Below are 24,420 nucleotides of genomic sequence, written 5' to 3'. Positions count from 1 at the left end.
CTGCGCGGCGGCCGGCTGCCGGCGGCGGGAGGCAGGCTGCGGGGAGCTGCGCGGAGCTGCGGCTCGGAGGACGGACGGACGGAGCCGGGGCTCCGCTGCCCGCCGCGGCCGGGCGGGCGCAGATGGGCGGCAGCGGCAGCGGGGCGGCGGCAGCAGCAGCGGCAGCATCGGCAGCAGCGCAGCGGCGGCGGAGCGGCCGCGGCTGAGCCTCGCCGCGCAGCGCCCCGCGCCATGCGGAGCGCGCCGCTGGCCGAGGGCGAGCCCTGGCCGCGCCTCTGCCCCGCCGAGCTCGGGGGGCTGCGGCGGCTGCGGCGGAAGCACGGCGGCTGCAAAAGTTTCCGCGTGGAGCTCAAAGTGCTGAGCGGGCGGCGGACCGGGCTCCGCGCCCCCGCCGCGCCGCCCCCCGCCGCCGCCGCCGCCCCGCCGCCCGCCTGGGAGCCGCGCAGCGCCGCGCTCGGCCCCGCCGCCGCCGGCGCCTTCCCCGCCGCCCCGCCGCCGCCGCCCGCCGCTTCCCCGCGCCCGCGGCCGGGCGAGGCGTCCGGCGTCTCGCCGGAGATCAAAGCGCTGCAGCAGACGCGGCGGCTGCTGGCCAACGCCCGGGAGAGGACCCGCGTCCACACCATCAGCGCCGCCTTCGAGGCGCTGCGCAAGCAGGTACCTGCTGGGTGCCGCCGGCCGCTCCGCCCGGCCGCTCCGCCGGCGGGGCAGCGCTCGGCCGGCCCGACCCGCGCTCCGCACGTCGGGACCCCGCGGGCGCTGAGGGTGCGCGGGGATGGGCGAGCGCCCGCGCTGCCCCGCGCCCGGGCCAGGGGAGGTGAAGGGCAGGAGCCGAGTGGCCGCCTGACAGGAGGGGAAGTCGGTTCAAAATGCCTGGAAGTACCAACCCTAGAAGTGTGCTAACACTCAAGATAGATAAATAAGGGCTTTTAATTTGCTTGCAGTTAGAAAGTTTTGGACTTTTTTTTTTTTTTTTTTTCCTCCGGAGGGAGAGCGGTGTAGATAGCAAAAAATAAACCCGATAAATCCCTCCGAGGGAGAGCTGAGTGTGTAGGAAGGCACTTGGTCAAGCTGGGAGCTGGGATGATGCTCCTGTACCTAGAGCACGTGTACTTGCCAGCTGTCCAGCTGCGGTGAGCTGCCCCAAAGGGATCACCGGGAATTTGGGCAGCACCGTGCTCCTGTTGACTTTGGTGCAGGGTGTCTGATCCTTCAGGGCCCCTGGGGTTCCTGCAGCAGCCTCTGAAACATTCTATGTGCCCTGTGTGCTAAGGACAGTCAAGCTGAGCTGTGGTCCTCCGCCAGATAGCTTCCCATGGTTTTTACTGTAGTGTGTGTTTGAAGTGTGTCTGGTGCTGCGCTTTCTTGATGAGAGGACTTGAAAATCCTCATGGTTGTCTGTAAAGTATATGTTCACAGTGTCAGGGTGGCACTTTTGAAAGATAAATGAAAGGTTCTGGTCAAAATCTTTTCATTACCTCCCCAGGACGAGGAAAGATGCATAGAAGCTGCAAGGCTCTTGTATCTTCTGCACAAGGATAAATCAGTGCCCTGGCCCCTGCACTCAGCCTTCTCTGCATGTAGGCACCGTGTAGAGTGCAGTGATAGACACAGAGAAAGATGTACTGTCACATTGTGCAAACCCAGCTGTGCTGGCTTTTCTGCCTCTCTGTTAAATGTTGATGGGACTATTCCAGGTGTGCAGGAAGGAGGAGATGCACAGGGCTCAGAGGGCTGTAAGCTGCAGATGAGTCTGCCTGTGAGAGGTGTTAAGCATCACCTCTCCCAGGATGGTCCCTCCAGCCTGGTGGGAGCAGCGTGCTCTGCTTGCAGTGGAGATCACACACACAGGCTTTTTCCCTGTCGTCTTCTGGACATCACTAATCTGAGCCATTCCCCAAGTGTGCTCACTTTAGGACTCAGTCCTCTCTCCTGCTTAGAGGAAATCTGCTTGTTCCTATCTTCAGCATGCTGCCTGGAGCCCTTCTCAATGACTACTGCTGTGGCCTGGGTAGTTGCACCCCAAGAGTTAATTCTTTCCCATCATCTACTCTGGCAAACAGATTTCAGGAGCTGACAGACCAGGGCTGTATGTCAGGAGAGAATCGCTGGTGAACAACTAAACTAAAGCGTTTTCGATCACTGTGCAGTGGTGGGATCTCAGTACTCCTGTTATAATCCCAGTAAACCAGTGTGTGCTGGGTGCTGTCCCCCAGTGCTGAGAGGCTGCCCCTTGTAGATGCAAACTCCAGACTTGATATATTTTGTTTCTGTAAGCTGCTTCCATATTTCGGTTGTTTGGTGACTGTGTGTAACACGCCTGGAAGTGTCAGTCTGATTCTCCATGGACAGACATCTACACCACCAAAACCGCAAGGGGAAGTAGCACTGATTTCCCAAATCACTGGCAATCTTGTTCTAGGCTGAGTCTCAAGCAGAAGTCAGGCAGGCAACAAATTAAAGCCGCACTCTTTTGGGAAATGGGCAACTCTTGAAAAGCCTCAGATTCCTGGCCTTGGCCCTGTCTCTATAAATCACTTCAGCCGTGGACTCAGCTGGGATCCCAAAGAGCCTGGAGAACAAGCTGCCGTCCTCTCTTCCCATGAAAGCCGGTCTCTAGGGTCAGCACAGGAACATACTGGCAGAGCTGTGTTCACTCTGCAGAGAGAAAGAAATCATTCTCCGGGAAATGTTTGCCGCGAGGTTTTCCTAGCAATTTGCTGAGGGGTGGGCTGGCTGTCCCAACCATCATTGGATGACATTTGTATTCATTCCTTGTTGGGCTGCCAGCGGCGTGCCTGGTGCCGTGCGTGACATCAGGTGACAGTCATCTTCATTGCACATACGCACGGCGCTGCCTTGTCACTCACGTCGTCACAGCGGTGACAGCGGAGGGGTTTCTGGGGGGCAGCTCAGATCAGGAGACAGTAGGTTCCTTTCTGTCTCACCTTGGCCAGCGGGTGGGAAGCAGGGGCACGGAGATGCCCCGGTGGAGGTACATGCAGTAGGGAAGCTTTCTCTTGCCTCAGGTCAGCACCGTCTTCCCGCTTGCCAGGGCATACAAAGGGCCTTCAGCCCCTTGCAAGAGGCAATCCCTGTGTGCTGTCTGCTGCAGGCCTCCCTTCTTGTTCCTTGGTTAGTCCTCTGTTCCCTCCTTGTCATCACATATCAGGCTCTTAAGCAGCTGGGAGGCTTTTCCTGAGGCGCTGAAACTGATACATCCCTGCAGACAGGCAGGCGAGGAGCGGGGGATTGTGCCGCGCTTGCACACAGCCGACCCTGGCCCCACGCTCCTTTGGGTGGGGGGTCAGGTGCTGGATGTGGAGCTGCTGGAAGCAGGAGTCTTCCTCAGCCACTGGTACCCAACACCCACAGGTGTCATCCCTGTCCCTGTTTGGATGCGTGAGTGGAGATACCCAATCCTCACTGGCACATGTGAGAGAAAACCCCATTGCTTGCAGGATCACACCCACCGCGGCCACGCTGTAGGGAGCCCATCCATGTTTGCTGAGGAGGAGGAGGAGGTGGGCAGGAAAGGGAAGTCGTGCCTCTCTGCGGGACACTCTCCCTGTCTCAGCAGCCCACCCGAGGGTGAGCCCCTGGCACGCAGCACACTGGACAGATGGGCTGGCGGCGGCAGCCCTGCGCTCCACAGCTGCGTACATATGGCACACATGTTTTGGCTTGTGTCGACTGACTCTCCAGATGGCAGGAAGGGGTGTGGGTTCTTTTTTTTTTTCTCCCAGTTCTTGGTGGAGGAAGAGCCAAACACAGTTGTTTCGCACAAGGAGAGGCTAACCCAACCATGTCCCTGAGGACTGAGCTGTCCCCAGCTTGCCTCAGAGGCCAGGGTCCCCTCAGAGGTGGGAGGTAGGTGGGCAGCTGCCAGCTCTGGGAAGCTGCCTGGTTTTGGGAGAGACAGTGCCATTGTGTTCACCCCTTGGTGTCACAGCCACCATGATCAAGGATTTCTCTCCCTCTCTGTATTGAGCTTTTGCTATATGGCCATAGCACTGAAATGGGACTAAAGAGCAGATGTTCCTCAGAAACATCTCCTTCCCCCTCGTCTTGGTACTTGTGGTCTTCAGCTCTTAAACCTGGAAGAGTTTTCTCCCCCTTAGTCCCCCAGGTATCATTTGTCCAAGTGATCCTTCCACTGACGGCAGACTCCTGAGGCAAACTATGTAGTTCTCCTTGGAAAACACTGACCTGCTCTGAAACATTTTGAGGTGGTGAGATACTTCTGCTGCACTTGGCTGTCCTTCTGCTGCTGCCTTCCTGGTGTCCCTCCTGGGGGCTGCTCCTGTCCCTGTGGCTGGGCAGCTCCTGTCTGGAGCACTGGTCTCCTGCCCTCAAATGCCCTGGCAGGTGCTGGTCAGCAAGTCCTTGCACTGCCCTGGCTGCTGCAGGACCCTCCACGTGTGACATGGTGGCTTGTCACTTCCATCCTTTTCATCTTCCTCTCACTGCCAAGGTGGGTGGTCAGTGAACCACAACATCTCTGATGCAGACAGAGACATAGCACTGAGTTCACAAGGACCTGAGGTCATCTTGGCCTCCATGTGAAGACTCCTACCCGGCCTTTTGCTGGTGGGTGTTCAAATTCATGGAGTGGTGCAACCATCTGGAGGTTGTCACCAAGATGTGACAACAACATTGGCTATCTTCAAAGCAACCATTCTCCGTGCAATGCAATTCTGTCTCTTTTTTTTTTTTTTTGTCTGCAAATTTCTATTGGCAGCAAGAGACTCATCCTCCAGCAAATCCCAACTGTGAAGCTGAACTATTTTAACTTTTTTTGCAGTATGGCCTTAGCCCCCAGGTTTTCTGCTGGAGGCCTTGGCCAGAAGGGAATTGTGCTCTTCACCATAAGACTGCATGGACAGCCAGGCAAACCAGTATATTGCACTCCCAGGAGCTGGGATCGAGCTCCTCAGCTGTGCTGACAGACCCTAAGGTGGCAGCAAACTCTCCCTCGATGGATGGAGACAACCACAGCAGCCTTCCTGATCTGGAGCCTGCCTGGGCTTGCACATCTGGTTTCTCTCTGGAGCACTGCTGTCCAGCTCCTCCTGAAGAAAGTGATGCATTGAGCCACAGTGAGCTGGAGCCTGTGCCGGGAGCAAATGTGCTCACAGACATTTATCTTCCCTTGAAGTGCACTGGCGTTTTTCTAAATCTTTTCACCACCACATTTCCAGGACATTTTCTGCCTCAGCAGCTGACAGTCTTGCTCTCTGCACTCATGTGGGTTCTGGAGATACTTTATGGTTTTATAGGGGTTATTAGCTGCTGGAGTGGAGGTTTTCCCCCCACACATGCTAGTATCCTTTCACTTTGTGCTGCCGGCATGCACATGGCTGCTGTGGCTTTTTGGTAAATCAGTGCAGAAAAGACCCTGCTCACTCCCGTTGGGAGCATGGTGGGACATCAGGGGCAGAAGCCTCAAGGCTATAGGAGGAGATGTTGTGGCTGTGGGGACAAACTGTCTGCAGGGGTTTGAGGGGACAAACCAGCAGTGAATGGAGGCAGGAGCTGTGGCTTGAGCGGTGCCTTAGCCACAAACCAGCAGAGGCTGAGGCTGTTCTGCAGATGCACCATTCCGTGCTCACCCTCTTTGTGTGCCATCCCAAGGGTGGCTGTGGTTTGTCACCTCTGCAGGCGGGACCCTGCATGTGACCAGTGTCACTGACGTGTCCTTTCTGTGTGGTGGGGAGGCTGAAAGCTATCCTCGGTCACCTGCTGGCATCTCCCAGCCCTTTTCCCAGTGATTCAGCCCTCTGCGATCCCACCAGCAGGAAACCCTAAGATGTCTTAAAACCCAGCTGCTGAAGACAAGCCACCCATTGAGCTCTGGGGGTGAAGGTTTGGCTGTTGGAGTGATGCAGCTGGACTTCAGGAGAGCAGGAGCATCTTCCAGGCACAGTGTGCAGTGCCACTGCTGCGTGTTGTCACTGAACACCCAGCGTTAACCAGAGCATCTCTGTGGCTGCTGCCAGTCCCAAGTGATGCTGATGGATATTTGAAACCCAGAGTGGGGCAGCCCTGTGGTTTAACAGCTAAAGAAGATGACAAAATACTGGCCTGAAGCAACACAGGAGGAAAGAAAATAAAGAAGAAACCAAACAAAAGGACAAAAATCCTGCAAACAATGGCTGGGTGTCACCAAGAACAGGGCTTTTCTGCTCCCCTGGCTGCTGTCTAGCTCATTTTATCCTTTGCTACAAATCCTGCTTCTGTTGGAGGTATTTGCTCTGCCTGCTGCAGCCACCCTCAGTTAACCTCTGTGTTTTCTTATGGGTCCCACTGAAATTGGAGAAAAGAGTCTGCTTTTCTCCATCAAGCTTTGAATCCAGCCTCTGCTGCCTGCCTTAATCCACTGTCAAATTCCTTTCCGGGCTGCAGTGGGGAGGTGGGACACTTTTCAGTACCTTGCAGCAGAGCTCCCCAGGCTCTTTGTTCCCAGCCTGCAGCTCCTTTGGTCTGTGCCATGTGTATTCCCCAAGCAATATATCCCATCCTGATCTGGTTTGCACTGTCCCCTGTTCCACGCAGGGATGCAAGCAGAGCCTCGTGTGTGCTGTGGGAGGTTGTGCTCCTTTGCAGCTGCCATGGGCTCATGACAGCTCCTGGGGCTCAGCAGTGATAGCGAGGGAAGGCAAAACCCCGTGGTGTTCAGCAGTGGCTGGTGGCTGAAGAGTCACCAAGGCCAAGCTGAGGTAATGCCATTATCTCCACTGGAGCTTGCTTTCCTATTTACCAGGAGTTTTAAACCTCAGAGATGCAGATGGCCACTACTAAACTGCCACCCCAAAAAGTGTTTCCTTGCTATAGTGCTGGAAGGCAGCTCCTTTCAGAGATTTTCTGTGCCCAGTAGCCCTGGGATTTCTCCTCTGATAATCCCAGTAATTGTCTGTCTAGTTACTATTTTGGGAAGTGGTTCAAAGAACCATCAATAAGGTAAGAGAGTTGCTGCAGCCCAGCAATGTGGTGTCTTTCAGGCATGATACTGAGGGGGTGTGTTGTGTGCTCTGAGGATGTGCAGGAGGCTTTGGGGGTACAAAACATCTGCAGAAAGTGCAGGACAACTGTCTAAAACGACATGGAGCCAGGCCTGGGGCAGCATTAACCAGACTGCCATTTGGAAGAGATTCCTGGGGTGAACTCACCCAGCACCACACCTAGGTTTTGTTTGGAGGAAGCCAATTCATTCGCTCCAAGGAGTGAACTCATGTTTTTGTAATGTGAGCAATGGGGGAGCCAGGAGCTGGGAGGGAACCAGGAGCTGGGTTGTTTGACAGCATGGACCCACCCAAGAGGCAAAGGCACCTCGGTCAGGACTCCTGAGTGGTGCTGCTTTTGTTCTTGTTGGCATTTTTCAGCTGGGTTTGGACCTGGGCTGAGCACTTTGCTCCCTGTGGTGAGGCAGGGGTGAGGCTTTCTTTTAAATTGCTGGGGTTGCATTGGTAGCACAGGGCTGCCCATTTTCTGCCACTGCATTCTGGTGGCAGAGAAAACAAAAGCCTCTCAGCCTCATGGTGTGGAATAGCTGCCCATTGCTGGCTGGAATAGAGCTCTGTGGAACATCTGACACTGTGACACCACAGATGGTCAGGGGAGGTGATTCTTCCACTCTGCTCTGGTGAGGTCCCACCCGCAGTGCTGCATCCAGCTCTGGAATCCTCAGGACAGGAAAGATGTGGATCTTCTGGAGCAAGCACAGAGGAGCCCACCAAGCTGATCAAATGAATGGCTGAGAAAGTTGGGATTGTTCATCTGGAGAAGTGAAGGTTCTGGGAGATTTTTTTCAGCACTCTCACCCCTTCTCCTTAAAGGAGGACTATAAGGAAAATGAGGACAAACTTTAGTACACCCTGTTGTCATAGGACAAGACATAATGGTTTTAAACTAAAAGAGGGTAGATTTAGACTAGATATAAGGAAGAAAGGTTTTGCAATGAGGCTTGTAAAACACTGGCACAGGTTGCCCAGAGAGGTGATACATATCCCATCCCTAGAAACATTCAAGGTCAGGCTAGGCAGGTCTCTGAGCAACCTGATCTAGTTAAAGATGTCCCTGCACACTGCAGGGGGTTGGTCTAGATGACCTTTAAAGGTCCTTTTCAGCTCAAACTATTCTGTGATTCTGTGGGGCCCTTTTCCAGAAGCAGTCTCCTGGGAGCCATGCCATATATCCACACAGCAGGATCTGGCCTCACTGGGTTCACAGCCAAGGGTGCTGCCCCAAAGGTCCAGGTCAGTGTAGTGAGCACAGTGGCACAGAGGAGCCATTGGTGGATCTGGCTGCTGCTGTGCTGCGGGCAGCAGCAGGAGGGATATTTGGGAATCAAGTCTGAAGGGATCTGGCACTGTGAAAAGGATGTCCCAGGAGGCTTTTCCATCATACAGCTGTGTAATTCATCATTGTCCCACCTGGAATGTTAGAAGGACTCAGGGCCTGCAGCTGTTGAGAGCAATGTAAGGAGGCCAAGTCACCTTGCTGGTGAACCTGAACACACCAACCAAGTCATCAAATGAGTCCTGCAAGAAGCAAAAGGACCATATGTGCTCACTTTACCCCCAGAGCTGGGTGGAAAAAGGCTGGCTCCAAACCCTTCCCAAAAACACTACATCTTGAATAGAGGCAGTGATCTTCTGGGCAAAGCCTTCAGCTTGTTAAGGATCTTACTCATGGAATCACAGAGGGTTTGGGTTGGAAGGAACCTTAAAGATCATCTAGCTCCAACCCCACTGCCATGGCATGCCTTCCACTAGGCCAGGTTACTCAAAGTCACATCCAGCTTGGCCTTGGGATGAAGCATCCTTTCAGGGATGAGGCATGCACACACCCACAGTAGCTCTGCAGATGCCAGCCTGGAGATAATTTGAGATCATGAGAGAGGGGCTTCCCCTGTGCTCAGGGCCAACAAGCCAGGGACACTGTCAGTCCTGCTGCCCCACCCTGCCACTGTTCCCCCGAGGTGTCCTGGCCCCAGGAAGTGTCTGACTCACCCTGGGCTAGAAAGGGATGTACAACAGCCAGAACTATTAAGTACTGGACATTTATATGAACCTCTGGAAATATTTTTGGCAGGAAGTGCAGCACAAACAATGAGACAGCGCCGCTGGGCTGCGTGTTGGGATGCAGGGGAGAGGCAGCCAAATGTTTTCCTGGGGGAGGGGGGCAAGGAGAGGAGCCCTGATGTGTTTTAACTCCCAGCATAAAAACAAAGCAGACGAATTAGCAGACAGGTAAACTCAGCAGCTTATTGTGTCATGTTGAGGAACTAGCTGTCAGGAGGGCTTGGCTTGTGCTGCATCACAAACGCTGCCTTAGAGCTGTCCCATCCTCCCTGCTGTGCCCAGGGGGCCCAATTCTGCCCTGTGTGACCTTTGGGGGGGGGGGGATCTGTGCACATCTGTGCTGCTAGATCACGTTTGGAACACAGTAAAAGAGACATCTGGACCCCCAGCACTCAACAGCCTTCTTGACCCCAGCATTTTCTTGCAGTGTAAAGGCAGACTTGGTTTTACAGATGTCATCTGAACAGGTCCAGAGGGTGTTTATGGAAATTTTATCTATTCTAAAAAGACAGAGCTACAAAGACAGAATCTCAGTGATGTGAACTGGCTTAATGCTCCTAAAGTGCATAGATGCTCCTTGTTGTTCCTACAGACCAATCACAGTGAACACTCTCTGTACCTTCATATGGAAAGGTGACAGTTGTACCTTTTCACCCATCTCTGGTTGTTCCCCAAACTCATCCTGCAGCCTTCTCTCCTGTGCCCTGTCAGAACCAGCTCCCACCATGGCTTTGGTAGTTGACAGTGATGCTCTGGGGAGCTGCAGTGGATCCCTGCCCTCCTTGAGAGGGCTGGCTGCAGGTCAAGAGCATGGCAGACTTCCCACAGACTTCAAAGGGAGCATCTCTGGTTTTCCAAGGGCCCTGCCTCTGAGTCTTAAGACGTCAAGGATAGAACAGACCTGTTAGGTCACATCCCTTTCTATTTTCCTGCCAAAGAAGGGCTCTTCTGCACAGGAATATGTCCCAGGAGCATTCATCTTGCCTTGCTTCAATTCCTGCCAGCCTGGGGATCACTGATAAGACCCATGAGACTCCGCAGAGCCCTTTGCAGACACAACTTGCAAACATCCTCTGGCTGGAGCTCTGGTTCCTGTGATCCCAGCTCACTCTGTGCTGATGTCCCAAAGCCGAGGATGGTGCTGCTGTCCTTGCCCTTCCAGCAGACAGCTGCATTCCTCAGGACTGGTGTGAAATTTCAGTTGCAGTTCCTTCCTAATTCCTTTTAATCATTGCAAATATTGCAGGCAAGATGGTGAGCTGTGCTGCTGCTCGGCAGAGACCAGTGAGGTCAGATAAGGGAAATATTTTCATTAACTGTCCAGGAACTCAAGCCTGGTTCCCCCTGGCTCTGGATGGACTTGCTCAGCTCACAGCTGCCCCATTGAAGCACTGAAGTCTGTTCAGTTCAGGCATGGGGAGCAAGAAGGTGACAGAAGGAAAGGGTTTGGTCCTTGCCAGGAGCATGACAGATACCTGCTCACGTTACTGCCTGCCAGAGATCTGTGTGGAGACACTGTGGGAGCTGGGAGGGTTACACCTGCAGGGCCACACCAGCCCCAGGCATTTTTCCCACCTCTACAACACTCTCTTTTTTTTAAGTTGGATTTTGAAGATTTCTTGGCATCCAGGTGTGTCACTGACACCCTATACTGCAATTTGTACAAATGTGTCCCCTCTTTCCTGTAGACTTTGTGTTAAAGAAGAGATAATACCAAAGTTACACACAGACGCACTTGGGGAAGTTTTGGCTCTGGATTTGAACTAAGTGGCTCATTCCTCTCTTAATTTCCCATGTTTAATTCAAAAGGAAACATTAAAATGGCAGGAGCTGAGCCAAGACAGGGAGGGTTCCTATGAAATAGTTTTTCTAACACTGTTACCATGGCAAAAAAAACTCTTATCTCTTAATGTTGGTGCCCTGCACCCATCACAGGAGTACCTGAACATTTCAAGGTGAACCTCTTCCCATGGGCACACAGGGCAGCTCCAGTTTGGACTCTGCTGCACTAGTGTGGGAAAAGTGCTGTGTAGTCCCAGATGAGGGTTGTGTCAGCTGTGTTAGCACTGAGATCTTCCTTGCCTTTTGTAGCAAACACGTCCTACAAAATACTTCGGGTTTTGTTTTGTTTCTTTTTGTTTCCTTAAAAAAATAAAAATCCTAAAACACAAAAGAAAGAGCAAAACAGATGAGGAAAAGAGACACTAGCCTGCCTTCTCGTGTTGTAACTGGACAGCGTCTGTGCATCAGCCTCAAGGATTTCATGGTCTATTTTCCTTCCACTCAATTTAACTTCCTTCTTGCTCTAATTCTGAAATTACTCCCACATTTCACTGAATCTTTCCATTTTAGTTTCCATCTTGCTTTGTTCTTTCCTGATGCCGTTTGATCTGTTTTTGTTGCGTTGGTGTCGAAAGAGACTTGGGTATTTCTGCTGCCTGAAGCTCTTGCTTTCAAAATAAGTCAGCTCACTGCATCTGGGGACCAGGTACTGAGGGCACGGGCATTGCTGGGTGTACAATGCTGGCAAAAAAAAAGTGAAGGCAGGGATTTAGAGAGAGGTTTTGTCAGATAAAAAGGGGCTCTTAAGCAGATTTTCTGCCATGTCCCTGCTCATTGCAGGGGAGTATTTGGACTAGGTGACCTTTAAAGGTCCCTCCCAACCCAAGCTATTCTGTGATTCCTTGTATTTCAGAGGTATCAGTAGTAGATGGTGACTATTTAAAAAAGGCATTTGAAGTTTTATGGCTGGTTTCTGGTGAGGCACTTCAGCTACATCACACCTCCAATCCTATGTTCAGTTTTGGGTCCCTCTTTACAAGAAGGACATTAAGGTGCTGCGGCAAGTCCAGAGAAGGGCAACAGAGCTGGGGAAGGGTCTGGAGCACAAGTCTGATGGGGAGAAGCTGAGGGAGCTGGGGGACTCAGCCTGAGAAAAGGAGGCTTGGAGGGACCTTCTGGATCTGCACAACTCCGTGACAGGAGGGGGCAACCAGGTGGGATTTGGTCTCTTCTTACAGGTAACAAGTGATAGGACAAGAGGAAATGGCTTCAGGTTGTGCCAGGGGAGGTTTAGATTGGATATTAGAAAAATATCTTCACTAAAAAGGGTGGTCAAACATTGGAACAGCCTGCCCAGGGAGGTAGAGTCGCCATCACTGGAAGTGTTCAGAAAATTTGTAGCTGTGGTGCCTGGGGACATGGTTTAGTGGTGGCAGTGCTGGGTTAATGGATGGAGTCTGTGTCCTTAGGGGTGTTTTCCAGCCTAAAGGAGTCTATGTGTTGTACAAGACATGGCCCATAGGACCAGCTGTACTAAAATCCTTGTGCTCTTGGGTAAAGGTGAGCCAAGCAATTTGTTTGGATTTCCATAAGCACCATGGCAGAGGTCTTCCAAGGAAAGAAGAAACCAAACAGCTTGGATGGGAGTGTGGATTAGTGTAGAGGCAAGGAATGGTGGGTAGGGGAAAAGGGCCAGTTCCTGCAGTGAGGGACATCATGAGTGGACAAACCACGATCTGATTCTGAGCTTAGCTCTGCTTTAAACAGGGAATGTCAGGTTCCACCACCTGAAATTGTGACTGTGTGAGCTGTGCTGAAGTTCATGACTCTGAGTGATTAGGTAATCATATGGCCAATGAAATAAATACCACACAGATAAAGTGAAGTGATGCATATGGAAAAAGCCATACCAGAGTCCACATATGAAGTGATAGACCCTAAGCTGTCCATTATTTCAGAGAAGGGAGACCTTGGGATTTCTCAAGAAGACTCAAGGAAAGTCTCAGGTCAGTGTCTGGCAGCAGTCACAAATCAAATCAAAGGAGTTAGGAAGAAAGGAATATTAAAGAAAACAGAGAACATAAGCATCTGTTAGATATGTGCACAACATGAACGCTTTGTGTTCTGATCATCTCCAAAGGGACTAGGAAAGGTTCAGGAAGGAGTAGCAGGGGTCATCAAAGATATGGGATGGCTTCCATAGAACTGTCTGCTAAGGAGGATTAATATTTTTCTTTTGGAAAATAGGTTGAAGAGATGATGGTGAACTAAAAAACATATGTCACACAGGAGGTGAATAAATATCTGTTGTCTTCTCTTCTAATACAGAACTGTAGTACCTCAAGGGAAGACAGTAGGAGCCAAGTTCAAAACAAGCAAAAAGAGAAAAAAAAATTATATAGACTGGAGAGAATGCTTTGCAAAAAGATGTTGTGGCTGCTCAAAATCAACAGGATTGGTTCAGCTTACCAGACCAAGTTCATGACAGAAAAGATCTATCATGGGTTGTTAAATTTGGGGATGGCACATCTAGTTGAAGTGATGGAGGTGATGGTAGCTGGAACCTGACAGAATACTTGGAAAAATCCTATATATGCCTGAGCTGTTCTGCTCCTCCTTTGGCATCTGTGGCTGCTGTGGGGCTGAACCCATTTTACCTTCTGTAAAGTCAAGGAGAGCATTCCTTCACTTGATGGGGATGATCCCATCTTTGTGTCCCTGTGGAGGAGAGAGAAGCTGAGGCATGAGCATGGCAAGAGGAAACAAAAATCTCCAGCCCTAAGCTGAGTGTGACACTCTAGAGGGGTGTGGAGAGTGCAGACTGGTACGGAGGCAGGTGGTAGAGAAACATTGAGGTGTTCCAGTGATTGATGACTGTGAAAACTTTGACAGGTGGCCAGACAACCTGAGGGGCTCAGATGGATTTCAGATGAATGTACAGCTTCAGTTTCCCATAAGCAAGAGACTCTTGTTTGTTAAAGGCTGAGCGACCTTCAGCAATTTTGCAAACTAGAAAATGGGGTGCCTATCGAGTTCAGAAGACCTCTCTTAAAGCTGGACATATTAAAGTTGTATGCCTAAAATCGAGTGTAGATATACTGTTTTTCTAGATCATGATTGAAAAGCAACCCACTCCTCTGCAGGAAGAACCATATACTGCTCAGTTATTGAGACACATTCAGTTTAGTTTGAATTGTTCAAATGGTTCACATTACAGTAGAAATCTTTAAGGGTGAAGAAATAAATTGCATAAGATACACCCAGCTCCCTGAAACGGGCACTGTTTTGGTCTTTTTTGTGGAGTATTTAAACAGGCAGAAATTACTGCTTGTTCAAGGTCCTGCTACTCAACAACCTCGTGTTTTTACATGGGCTGAAAGCCACAATTAATGTTGTTTGAGCACAAAAACAACGGGTTGTGACATAGTTGTTCGTACCTTCTTATTGCCTTATTCTGCAAGACCTGTGAGGACATGGGAGCTAATTGTGGGGAGTAAGTTACTCAAGACAAGTTACTGGGAGGCATGGGGATGCAGGTTTCTAAGGAAAAGGGACCCCAAGAAGTGAACAGAGCAGCAGGCACACGTCCCGGGCCGTATCCTGCCATCACATTTTAAGCAGAACTTCCCTGCTGAAATCAAGAGGCTTCGTGCTGCTTTCATCCCCATGGAGATCAGCAGGGGAGTTCTTCTTAAAAACCTGTTGGGACCATATGGCATTTTATCACTGGAGTTTCTATTTATGTTAAAACTGCTAAGAAAATAACTCACAGTTGTTTTGTCATGCTTCAAGCAAGATATTTTGTTTATCTGGCCTAATTTTTAATTATTTCTTTTTCCCTGTTACCCTTTCTAGGTTCCCTGCTATTCTTATGGTCAAAAGTTGTCCAAACTGGCCATCTTGAGAATAGCCTGTAACTATATCCTTTCCCTGGCCAGACTAGCAGACCTGGATTACAGCGCTGACCACAGTAACATGAGCTTCTCTGAATGCGTGGAGCAGTGCACTAGGACCTTACAAGCAGAAGGAAGATCTAAAAAAAGGAAGGTATGTTACAGCCTCTCCCCCAACTCACCCCCTAAAAAATGGTAAAAGTTACAAAAGGGACAGAAAAAAAAAAAAAAAAAAGAAAAAAAAATCCAAAGTGGTTTCCTTCCTTTCCGAACCTTGTGAAATTTGCCTGATTTTTTATCCCTCACCTTTCTCTCTCTCTCTTTTTCTCCTCTATCCATCTGATCTTGTAATAACCACATTCCTCCCTAATCAAAAGCTTTTCTCTCCTCCCCATCCTCCGTGCCAGGCTCTTCCCCTCGTTAGTCGCCCATCGTGTGTTTCAACACGAGCGTGATCCTATTAAGAGTCATCTTGGGACTGTTACTCGTTAAACCAAACCAACCTTGAGTCGCCTTTCGGAGCCTGTAAAACACTGTCGCCCGCCTGTGTTTTCTGTTTTCTTTAATCTCACACTTATCTCTGAGAAAAATCACCCGACAACAAAAAAAAAAGGTAGCTAATGGAGACAATATATGTATAAACACATTAGTAAGATGTATGACCTGAAGGACATGTGGGTATCTTGAGGAAACAACGTTAAATCTAATTACGCCTTGCATTCCTTTAGGTTACTTAACACTGAACCAATTAGGTGAAATCATCGTCAAGCGGAGGGAGGAAGAAGCAGAGCGTTCTGCCAGTTTTCCTCTCAGAGAGTGACATGGGTGAATTAAAGGAGTGATTGATGTCTTTGTTCAGGCTTTTATGACAAAAAGAGTTTTGTAAACTTGATTTGAACTTCCCCCTGCTCTCTGAGCTTGCTTGTCAGGCAGGATAATAAATCAGCAGGATTTTAATGGATGAATGGGCAGCTAAGCTGGGGAGCAGGCTCCTTCCCCAGTGTTGTTAAGATCTGCCTCTGATTCCGCAGGTTTCCTCACTTTTCCTCCTCTTTAGCCCAACAAATCATCCTGCAGCAATTCAGTTTATAAATAAACACAATAGCAGACTCCCTGTTGCTTCCTCTGGCTGTCATGGGCAGTATTTATGCCCACGGAGCAGCAGTGCCAGGCGGGGACGCGGCACCGCTTGCCCACAGCTGACAGCACTGCCTGGGACTGGGAGGTGTGGGGGAGCTCCTGGGCACAGCCCCAAACTGGGGGTTCACTCTGGGCTTTGTAGTGCCACAGGCAGTGGTGTCCCAGGGACACTGAAGAGGTGCTACAAACCCTGAGGCAATATCAGAGTTGGTTCTTGGGTCTCCTCTGCAAGTAAAAATGGGGGAGGAGAAGAGCATAATTTTTGGGGCTTCAGCAGGTTGCTGGTTGGGTTTTGGAACCCCTCTCCATGTCAAGAAGAGGATGAGCATCCTTTGTGAGGCTTTAGTAGATTGCTAGTTAGGTCTTGGGTCCCCTCCCAAAGTCAAAATGGAGGGAAAGAAGAGAATGAGCATCCTTCATGGGGCTTCAGCACATTTCTGGGCTGCTCTTCAAGCTTTGGGTGCCCAGTGGGCTGAGACCCATTGTCTTGGCTTATGTAAACCAGTGCAGGCTTAAGGAGAGGAAACAAGGAGCCAGATTTTGAATGGCTCCAAATCCCAGGGTGTTCACATCTGAGGGTTAGAGCTGCGCCCGTCCTTAATTTAAAAAATTAATTAAGAATTAAAAGCTTTCCATTTACGGTGGTTTACTCCAGAGCGGATGTGTGGAGAAAAGCCCCAAGCCAGTCGAGAGTGCCTGAACAATGGAACTCTACCAGAGCACCTCCTGCCTCCCAGGCACCACCAACCCACAGAAACAGCATCACCAGGAGAAAATCTGCCCTTTCTCCATATTCTTGAAGGACATCCACCCTAAACCTTCTCCAAAAACCCTCTCAGAAAAGCAAGCCCGGCTTGGTACCCAAGGCAGGGTCTTAATCCCTGCTCTGCCTTGCTTGTCATGCTGGAAATTAAAGTTCTGCTGCAAGTTTAGAGCAGTCCCAGAGCACATAGATTCCCTGATGGATGACAAGTACAGTTTTATTTCCAGCAGTATTTGCTCAGGTGATGGCAAGAGCACATCCAGCTGCTGGTGAAGCCAAAACCAGCAGGCACCACTAAGTAACTCTGGTAAATCCCAGTCGATAAGAGTGGGGATGCAAAGCCTGGGTTGGGAGGACTCATCTTGCATGTCTCCCTTTCTCCTCGAGCCAAGCAAGTCGTGAGCACAGAGGAGGAAAAGGCTGTTGTCAGAGGGAAATTACAGATCCGGGATGGCTGTGCAGTGCCAATCCAAGCTCTGGATGTCAGGTGGTGTGAAGGGATGTCTCTCCTGGGGGGTCTCACACGGACGGCTGGATGAGGATACAATGGCTTGGCCCAAAATCGCCGCACCCTCATTAATGTTGAAATCGGCACGTTTTTGTGAGCTCTGTGTGTTTTTAATCAGGTCTCTGAAACCACTACTCACTGAGCAGTTCCTGTGAATTATCGACTTTGGGGTGGTTGTTATTTTGTTAATGGTTTTTTTGAGCTTCCTTTTATATTCTCCCTTTAAAAAATCACAGGATCCTGAGCGCAGCCCTCCGCTCCTTGAGCTCCACGTTAGGTCCACACCACCCTTATCTCCTGTCATCTCCATTTTATTGTGTGTCTGCCTCTCTCACTCTCTCAGCGCTCTGGTTGCAATGTGCTGTGGCACCGTGATCTTTTCACACAAAAAAGTAGCTGGTTGGAGTTTGTTTTGGCAGGCAGAGACTCCAGATGTTGCATTTGCTGGATTGTGCATTGCCTTTTGCTTTGTTTTTGGGGGTGAATTATCTTGTGTCCCTAACGCTAGGTTGTTGTTCAGATTTTGCTTTTGCAATAGGAAATTTACTGAGTGGTTTTACCCCCCACCCCACTTCTATTCCCATTTTCTTAATTATAAAAGTTGGCTTTAGTCTTTCAAATTTGACTAGGAAAAAAAATCCCCTTCTCTGTCCTAACTGCAGTTATAAGGTGATTTTAGTTATTGCAATTGAGACTTAACCAAGGGTGTTTGGTGATGGGAGATCTCATTTATAAGCAACAAAGGAGGCTTCAGATGCCTTTTCTTAAAAAAGAAGAAAAAAAAGTTGACTGTGGGGGGGTGGTGGTGGTGAATTCTGATGATAGTTTTCATTCTTTAAAGCTGCCTCTTGCTTGGTTATAAATTTTCTGGACTAAGCCTTGTCTTTAACTGTGCACCAAAGAGTTTCACCATGTTGGAGATCCGGGTTGCAACACCCTCAGCAGAGCCCCAAGTCCTGCCACACTGATGTCCTGGAAAAAGGAGGGGGGAACTGCCTTCAGCTCCAGCCAGGAGTACAGAGGATGGAACAGCAAGAGAAAGGGAAATCCAAGTTTTCCTTACTGCCGAGGTGCCCTGTTTCTTCATGGCACGTGCTCCTCAGTGGCCAGGGGTTATCTGAAAGCCTCACAGGGATCTGTAGTGTTTGGGGCCCAGCTTGCTGGTCCCACTCTCCCTTTTGTCCAGCTTTTCCTCCAGAGGGCTGAATTCTGGGGGAATTTCTGCAGGAAAGCAGCTGAGGGTCAGGACAAGGCTGTGAGGGTGCATGGCTGGGGGCCCTCCCTGGCGACTGACATTTGTAGGGGTGCAGAGCTGTGCATCCCAGCCCCCTAAACCTCCAGCCCCACAGGATCTGGCCCCAAAGCTGTGGGGCAGAACTGATTTCCCCAGCAATCAGCACCACCACAGTCGCTCAGTATACGCAGAGCAGGATCCAAGGGCGGACAGACACCCTGCACAGCACACCCAGCACCCAAAACCCCAAGAACCCATGGCAAGGTTCGCTTAGCCCCCCGTGCTAGGCAGCACCATCGCCGTGGCCATGGGAGCTCAGCCCGAGCAGGGAGGGATGGGTGAGGGATTTTTTTTCCTCTCTCTGCTTCATCCTCCCCCCGTCCCGGCTCTTCTGGCAGTCGCAGACTCCAGATGTTCGGAGCGCGAGCTGGGAAGTCCTGCTGGCGCCACTTGGGGCAGAGGGCAGGGGAAAGGCACGCGAGCTGGAACCCGGAGTACTCAGTCACTGCAGGACTTGGCGCATTCCCCAGCTCGCTGCTGGCACATTCCCCAGCTCTCTCCTGGCCATCTGTTCCAAAAAAACACTTTCAGAACCTCATCATCACTCAGGATACAACACTGCGAGCAGCTGTTAGCGAGGCAGAAGGGGGAAAAAAAAAAAAAAAAAAGAAGAAAAAAAAAAGAAACACACTCACACATTAAAAAAAAAAAAAACCATGCGAAAGGTCTCTTTGTGAGAGAGGAAACTGGGTTATGAATAACAGGCGAGCAGTTGGAGCTCAATAAAAGTTTTCGGCTGGAATTTAGTTGCTTGTTTTTGTGCCTGTGTGTGTGGATGAGCACAGACACAAGAAATTAAAAATTAAAAATACGCTGTACATATATCTTTTCCCAGATAATTGAATTATATAGAAACATATATGGAATGAAGAGCTTTTCTGTTTCTTGCAGCCTGCTGCACTAAAAGAGCTGACATTATGTATGTAATTATTGCATTATATAAAATAGTTATTGTGGTGTTGTGCCATGCCTTGATGCCCCCTCATTGCTACTTTGCTAAAAGCAGAGCTCCTGCTGTAGGTAACACTTATTCCCACTGAAAAAATTGGAAGGAGGGCATTCTGCAGGCATACTTACTTGCAGGAGAGAACAAGTTAAGGGTTTATATTATAAAAGAGAAATGGTAGTGGCAGACTTGATTTGTACAGCACTGAAACCATTTGCTTGGAGCATATTTTTTTGATAACACCGTATCATGACTCGTGATTTATTTCAACAAAGCCCCGAGATAAAGCCACAGCTGCCACCCCCTGGTTTGTGTGGATGATCCTGGCTGCAGGGTCTTGCTGTTATTGATCATCTGATATTGATTATCAGAACCATTCAGAGCCAGCACAGTAAAACCTTGATGATCCGCATGGCATTTCTTCCTCATGGCTTCCCATCCTGTGTGGGGAGGAGGGGGGTCTCATAATGAGATTCAACCTCCCTTTCCCCTGCAGTTTGACTTAGCAGAGGTTCCTCTTTAAAAATAGCTTCATTTCCCTGCTAGGACTTGCCGGCGGGAGCGGGCAGCCAGCCAGTCTGATCCCCACGGCCGCCAGCTCCGCGGGCTCCAGGAGGAGCTGGACCACAGGAGAGCAGCGAGCTGCCTGTCCATCTGTCCATCTGCCATGGGACAGCATCCCTGGGGGGACAGAAGGGACCTGGGTCTGCCTGGCCATGGGTTATCCCTGCTGCTTGCTGGCTGAAGGATTACCCACCCCAGGGACCTGGTTAAAAACAAGGCAGTGAGATTAATTTGCTTATCACTTGTGTCTTGTATGTCCCTGCAGCCCAAAACAAGGCTTGCAGGTGGGACACGGGTCCTAAGGTTTGTGACAAGTTCATGAGCAAAATCACCCAACTCTGGACAGGGAGGCAGCAGCAGCTACCCCAGGGGCATCCCCAAGGGCACTGCACACCCAGCATCGGCCCACTGGGGCATTGAGCATCAGTACCCCAAAGAGCAGGGCCCAAAGCTTTTCTTGACAAAAAGATGTGATGTGGGACTCCCCTGTTGTATCACCCCAAAACCCCCTTTCCTTTAAAGAGTGTTGGAACAGTCACACCACAGCACAGGGATGGGAGCAGGGATTTGCTCCCATGGTGGGAGCAGGATCCCAGCACAGGGTCCAGCCCTTTGGAGCAAGGGTGTTGCCAAGAATAGGGTAAGATCCACCCCACACATATTGGGTAACTGCAGCAAAAGGAAGATTTGAGTAGAAGAGACAGGAGAAGCCCTGGAACAAAGGCTGACTCAATTCCAGAAGTGCTTTGATTTATGGAGATTGAAATGCTCCAGGATGCTGCAAACTCACCAAGGTCATTGGGCCAGTTGTCAAATTCAAGAGCCATGGGAGTTCTGATGTTATTAGTTTAAAGCAGACCCAGGCTCATAAATCTGTCTTCAGAGCTCCTGGCTGAGTGAAAAAGGGTGGAGGGGGAAACAAAAGCCTGTTGCCACCAAACATAACCCATGGCCAAGCATTGGGAAGTGCCTGGGGACTCGTCAAGTGGTGCCAGTGAGGTGTGCTGAGCATCTCCATCGTGTTGCAGGGGAATCTATCCATTCCCCTTTCCATCTCCTGTGTCTGGAAGGTACAGCACAAATGTCCTTGCCTGGTTTGTGCATATTCCCTCTTGTCCCCCCATGGTTGATCTTCCCCAACTGCAGAGACTTCAGAGCAGAGATCTGGCACTGTGACTCCTCTTCCTAAAGCCATCCTGCTTTCCCAAACCCACAAATGCTTTTGATCTCTGTGCTGTCTTTTAAAATTAATGAGAGCAATCATCACTTCCCTTCTTTTACATTTTCTGTCCATAGGTAAATGTGGGATAAATTAAAACAACCAACTTTTCTATTACAGGTTATTTATATATATTACATATTGTTGAAGGGTCCCAACAGAAACGTTGGCAATACACAAGGCTGTTTGTCATTCTTCCACCTGAACTTCATTTATTCAAAATCCCAAATAAGGCCTTGAATTAGAGCAAGTTTTTCTAACTTCTCTGAGCAGCACTAGGTAGGATTGTCCAGAGACAACTCCAGACGTCCAACAGACACCAGCATTTATTGCATGGAGGATGATCTGGGTGTTTTTAGTGAAATATTCTTATCAAGAGAAACCTTGATGGTCCTGGGGCAGTCCTGAGTTTCCCTGGTCTGCACTTGACAGCAAGGGGTGAAAAGGTGGATTTTAGGTTCCCCTGTCCCTTAGCCTGTCATGGATGATCAGCTGTAATCATTGATCTCACAGCAGCTGCCCTAATGATAGTCATAAATCAAATAAATACCAGTAGGTTACTAGTATTTTATACCCTGATGTTACAATATCCAGTGATGGAAAAGGAGAGGCAGTACAAAAACAAAACAGAGTGGGAAGAAAGTTTTTGAGGCCAGGTTTTAAGGAGTTTGACCTTATTAAGACTGACAGAAATATGGCTGACCTATTCAGGGCATTGGCGACTGTGTCCAAAGGACTTTCAGAAGCTGTACTGCACCCTGAAACGTTCTTAAATCCACTGGCAAAAAGCAAGAAACGCTGGTAGCACTAGCAAAATGTGATCTCATTTCCAAGTTTCTAATTCCTAAGTTATTTAAAAGAGGATTTAGAGCCCACGTGATGAAGGCAGTTTGGACAATAGAGATGTGATCTCATGAAATCCTCAGGCCCTGAGGATTTTCCTCTGTTTTGAACTATGTTAACGATTGTTTGTGGGATATTTGTGGGGCTTATTTTAATGCTGAAGGGGGTTTAGATGAGATTTCCTTGCCTAAAGCTGCCATGGTTTGGAGTTGACAATTTTCCTATGGATCTGGCCATAATATTCTGTAGCCCAGTGTAATTTCCCAAGTAATCTGCCACAGCTGTGACTCACAGGGGAATGCACAGACACATGGGACAAGTTGCAGTCCCACAGACTGAGCAGCCACGCCTGCAGAAAACTCAATACAACAACTAAAATGTGGAAGGAAAGCCCATCTCCTGCAAAAACCCATCTAGTTGCAACTCCTTTTCTTTCTGAGATCAACTCCTGAACTGAAAATAGCAGGTATTTGCCATCACTTCTATATTTTTTTTTTTTTCAAAAGGAGTTGGACCCAACACCAAATTACTGTGTTGTTTTTCTTCCCCAAGCCTTCCTCTTCCTGTCTGCCACTCCCTCGCCTCTGTGCAGGCTCTGGCCTCCATTGTGGCACCTACAGATGGTTCCACTGTGAGCCCAGCTCTTGAAAATTGCAGATCCCTGGCCAGCAGTCCCCAAGGATGGTCCCACGTACGTCAGCAACAGCCCATGCAAGGGACACCATGTGTTCACGGTTCTCATGGTGCATCTCTCTCTTTCCAGGAGTAACAACCAGGAAGGGAGGATTCAGAAGAGCTTCCAGACAGAGTTACATCTGGTCTTGGCAAAGGTTGCACAATCCAGATGAAGACTGAAAGCAGCTTTTTTGCAGAAACCCCTATTGGAGATGACGATTGGCCGAGGAACTTTCTTAATCTCTGGAACAGAAAGGAAAAAAGGAAAAGAAAAGGAAAAACGAAAGGACAGGGATGCTTCTTATTGTTGTTAAGCCAGCCACCTTTTCGTACGTGCAATTTATTTAGCACTTTTCCCTTTGCTTAACTGGGAAATGTTACCCTCTCAGCTCATGTGTACAGTAATTTTTTGTTGTTATTGTTGTTGCTGTTGTGCCAAAGATTTGATGGAGCTTCTACACTGTGTCTTATTTTTGCCTTAATGCTAAATCTTTGAGCCAAAGAAAAGTCAGAGGAGCCATTCAGATCGTGGCAAGCAGGCCAGCCAGCTGTCGGTGACAAAGCCCAATTTCTGTACCCTTCTGTGAGTTACCTCTTATTTCTTCAGCCTGCACTTCCCTGCCTGCAGCCCTGGAGCCAGCATTTGGTGTGGGCAAGAGATGGGACAGCACCAAACCATGCTTTGGCGTTCAGATTTGCTTCTTCCTTTGAGCTACTCTGTAGTTCTGCCTTTTGGGCAATTTCCTGATGTTCCTTCCTGTGCGACACATCCACAGGGTAGAAATACTGACACGAAGTGAGAGCTGAAACAGGAGCTATGATTTTTTTTTAATAAAGAAATAAAATTAAATGAGCAAAAGCAAAGTGCCATGTAAAGCAAAAACAGACAAAAAAAAAAAAAAAAGAAATCACAAGGAAGTTCAGCCAGGCAGAAAGAAGTGCAGCAAAATGATTCAGCCAGTGTTTCAGGTTTGTGAAGTCGTTTTTTCCATGGGGTTTTACAAGTGGTCAGAAACCCATGTAATGCAAAAGCATTTGAATCCTATACTGTACCTTTCACTTCAAATTGAAGTAAAAAAAAAAAGGAGAAGAGATGGAGAAACATTTGCTTGGAGTAAGCAGACTTTATAGGTAATGCAGTTCATATGCAGGACATCTGCTAATGATGGAGGGACAGAGCTCTGTGTTCAAGTAAAAAAAATACGAGTTTCCAAACCAAGAAGATTAACATGTTTTGTTAATCTCAAGGGGAAATACTGTGAGGCCAGATTCACATCCTGGCACTCAGTGTGAATCAGGTTCCCGTGGGTCTGACTTACTCCAGCGTGGGTCTGGCCAAGCAGTGCCCGGCACCGGGGCGGGAGAGGGGATGGGGCAGGCCAGAGTCACTGGGCAGGGGAGGGAATAGTCTCTGTTTTACTGACGTGAATACACAAAACTTGAACTCCTCAGTGCCTGCCTGGTTATTTCCCAAGCTGAGCAATTGGCTGGTGAGCCCCGAGCTGGGGAGCTGCTGTGCAAAGCCTGAGTCTGGGGTGCCAGGCTGCTCGGTGCCAAGTCCCCTGGCTCCCAGTGAGCTCGAGATGTCTTCTACCAGATTTCTGGGTCAGCTGTGTCCAAAACCCCTCCCAGGAGCTCATTATATTGCTCCCCCCTCCACTCTCACCGCTGGTCATTATTAGCAGCCCAATAAAATACATTTTTAGATTGTCA

At 49.5% G+C, this 24,420-nt stretch overlaps 1 protein-coding gene across 1 annotated transcript; it reads left to right on the top strand.

Annotated features, from left to right (window-relative positions):
- Window positions 1–231: 231 nt before the first annotated feature.
- On the top strand, window positions 232–24,420 carry ATOH8 (atonal bHLH transcription factor 8). Its single transcript, XM_021535705.3, has 3 exons — window positions 232–654; window positions 14,718–14,909; window positions 22,796–24,420. The coding sequence occupies exons 1-3, from the start codon at window positions 232–234 to the stop codon at window positions 22,799–22,801; spliced, it is 621 nt and encodes a 206-aa protein (XP_021391380.1). The 3' UTR covers window positions 22,802–24,420.

Source organism: Lonchura striata, chromosome 4 (assembly GCF_046129695.1).
Source record: "Lonchura striata isolate bLonStr1 chromosome 4, bLonStr1.mat, whole genome shotgun sequence".
Taxonomy (NCBI): Eukaryota; Metazoa; Chordata; class Aves; order Passeriformes; family Estrildidae; genus Lonchura; species Lonchura striata.
The sequence above is the reverse complement of the archived record's forward strand: the minus strand, read 5'-3'. Positions and strand labels throughout refer to the sequence as shown.

Coding starts and splice junctions, on each gene's coding strand:
- ATOH8 (XM_021535705.3), top strand. CDS start 232: ATGCGGAGCGCGCCGCTGGCCGAGGGCGAGCCCTGGCCGCGCCTCTGC. Junction 655..14,717: donor TCGAGGCGCTGCGCAAGCAG/GTACCTGCTGGG, acceptor TACCCTTTCTAG/GTTCCCTGCTATTCTTATGG.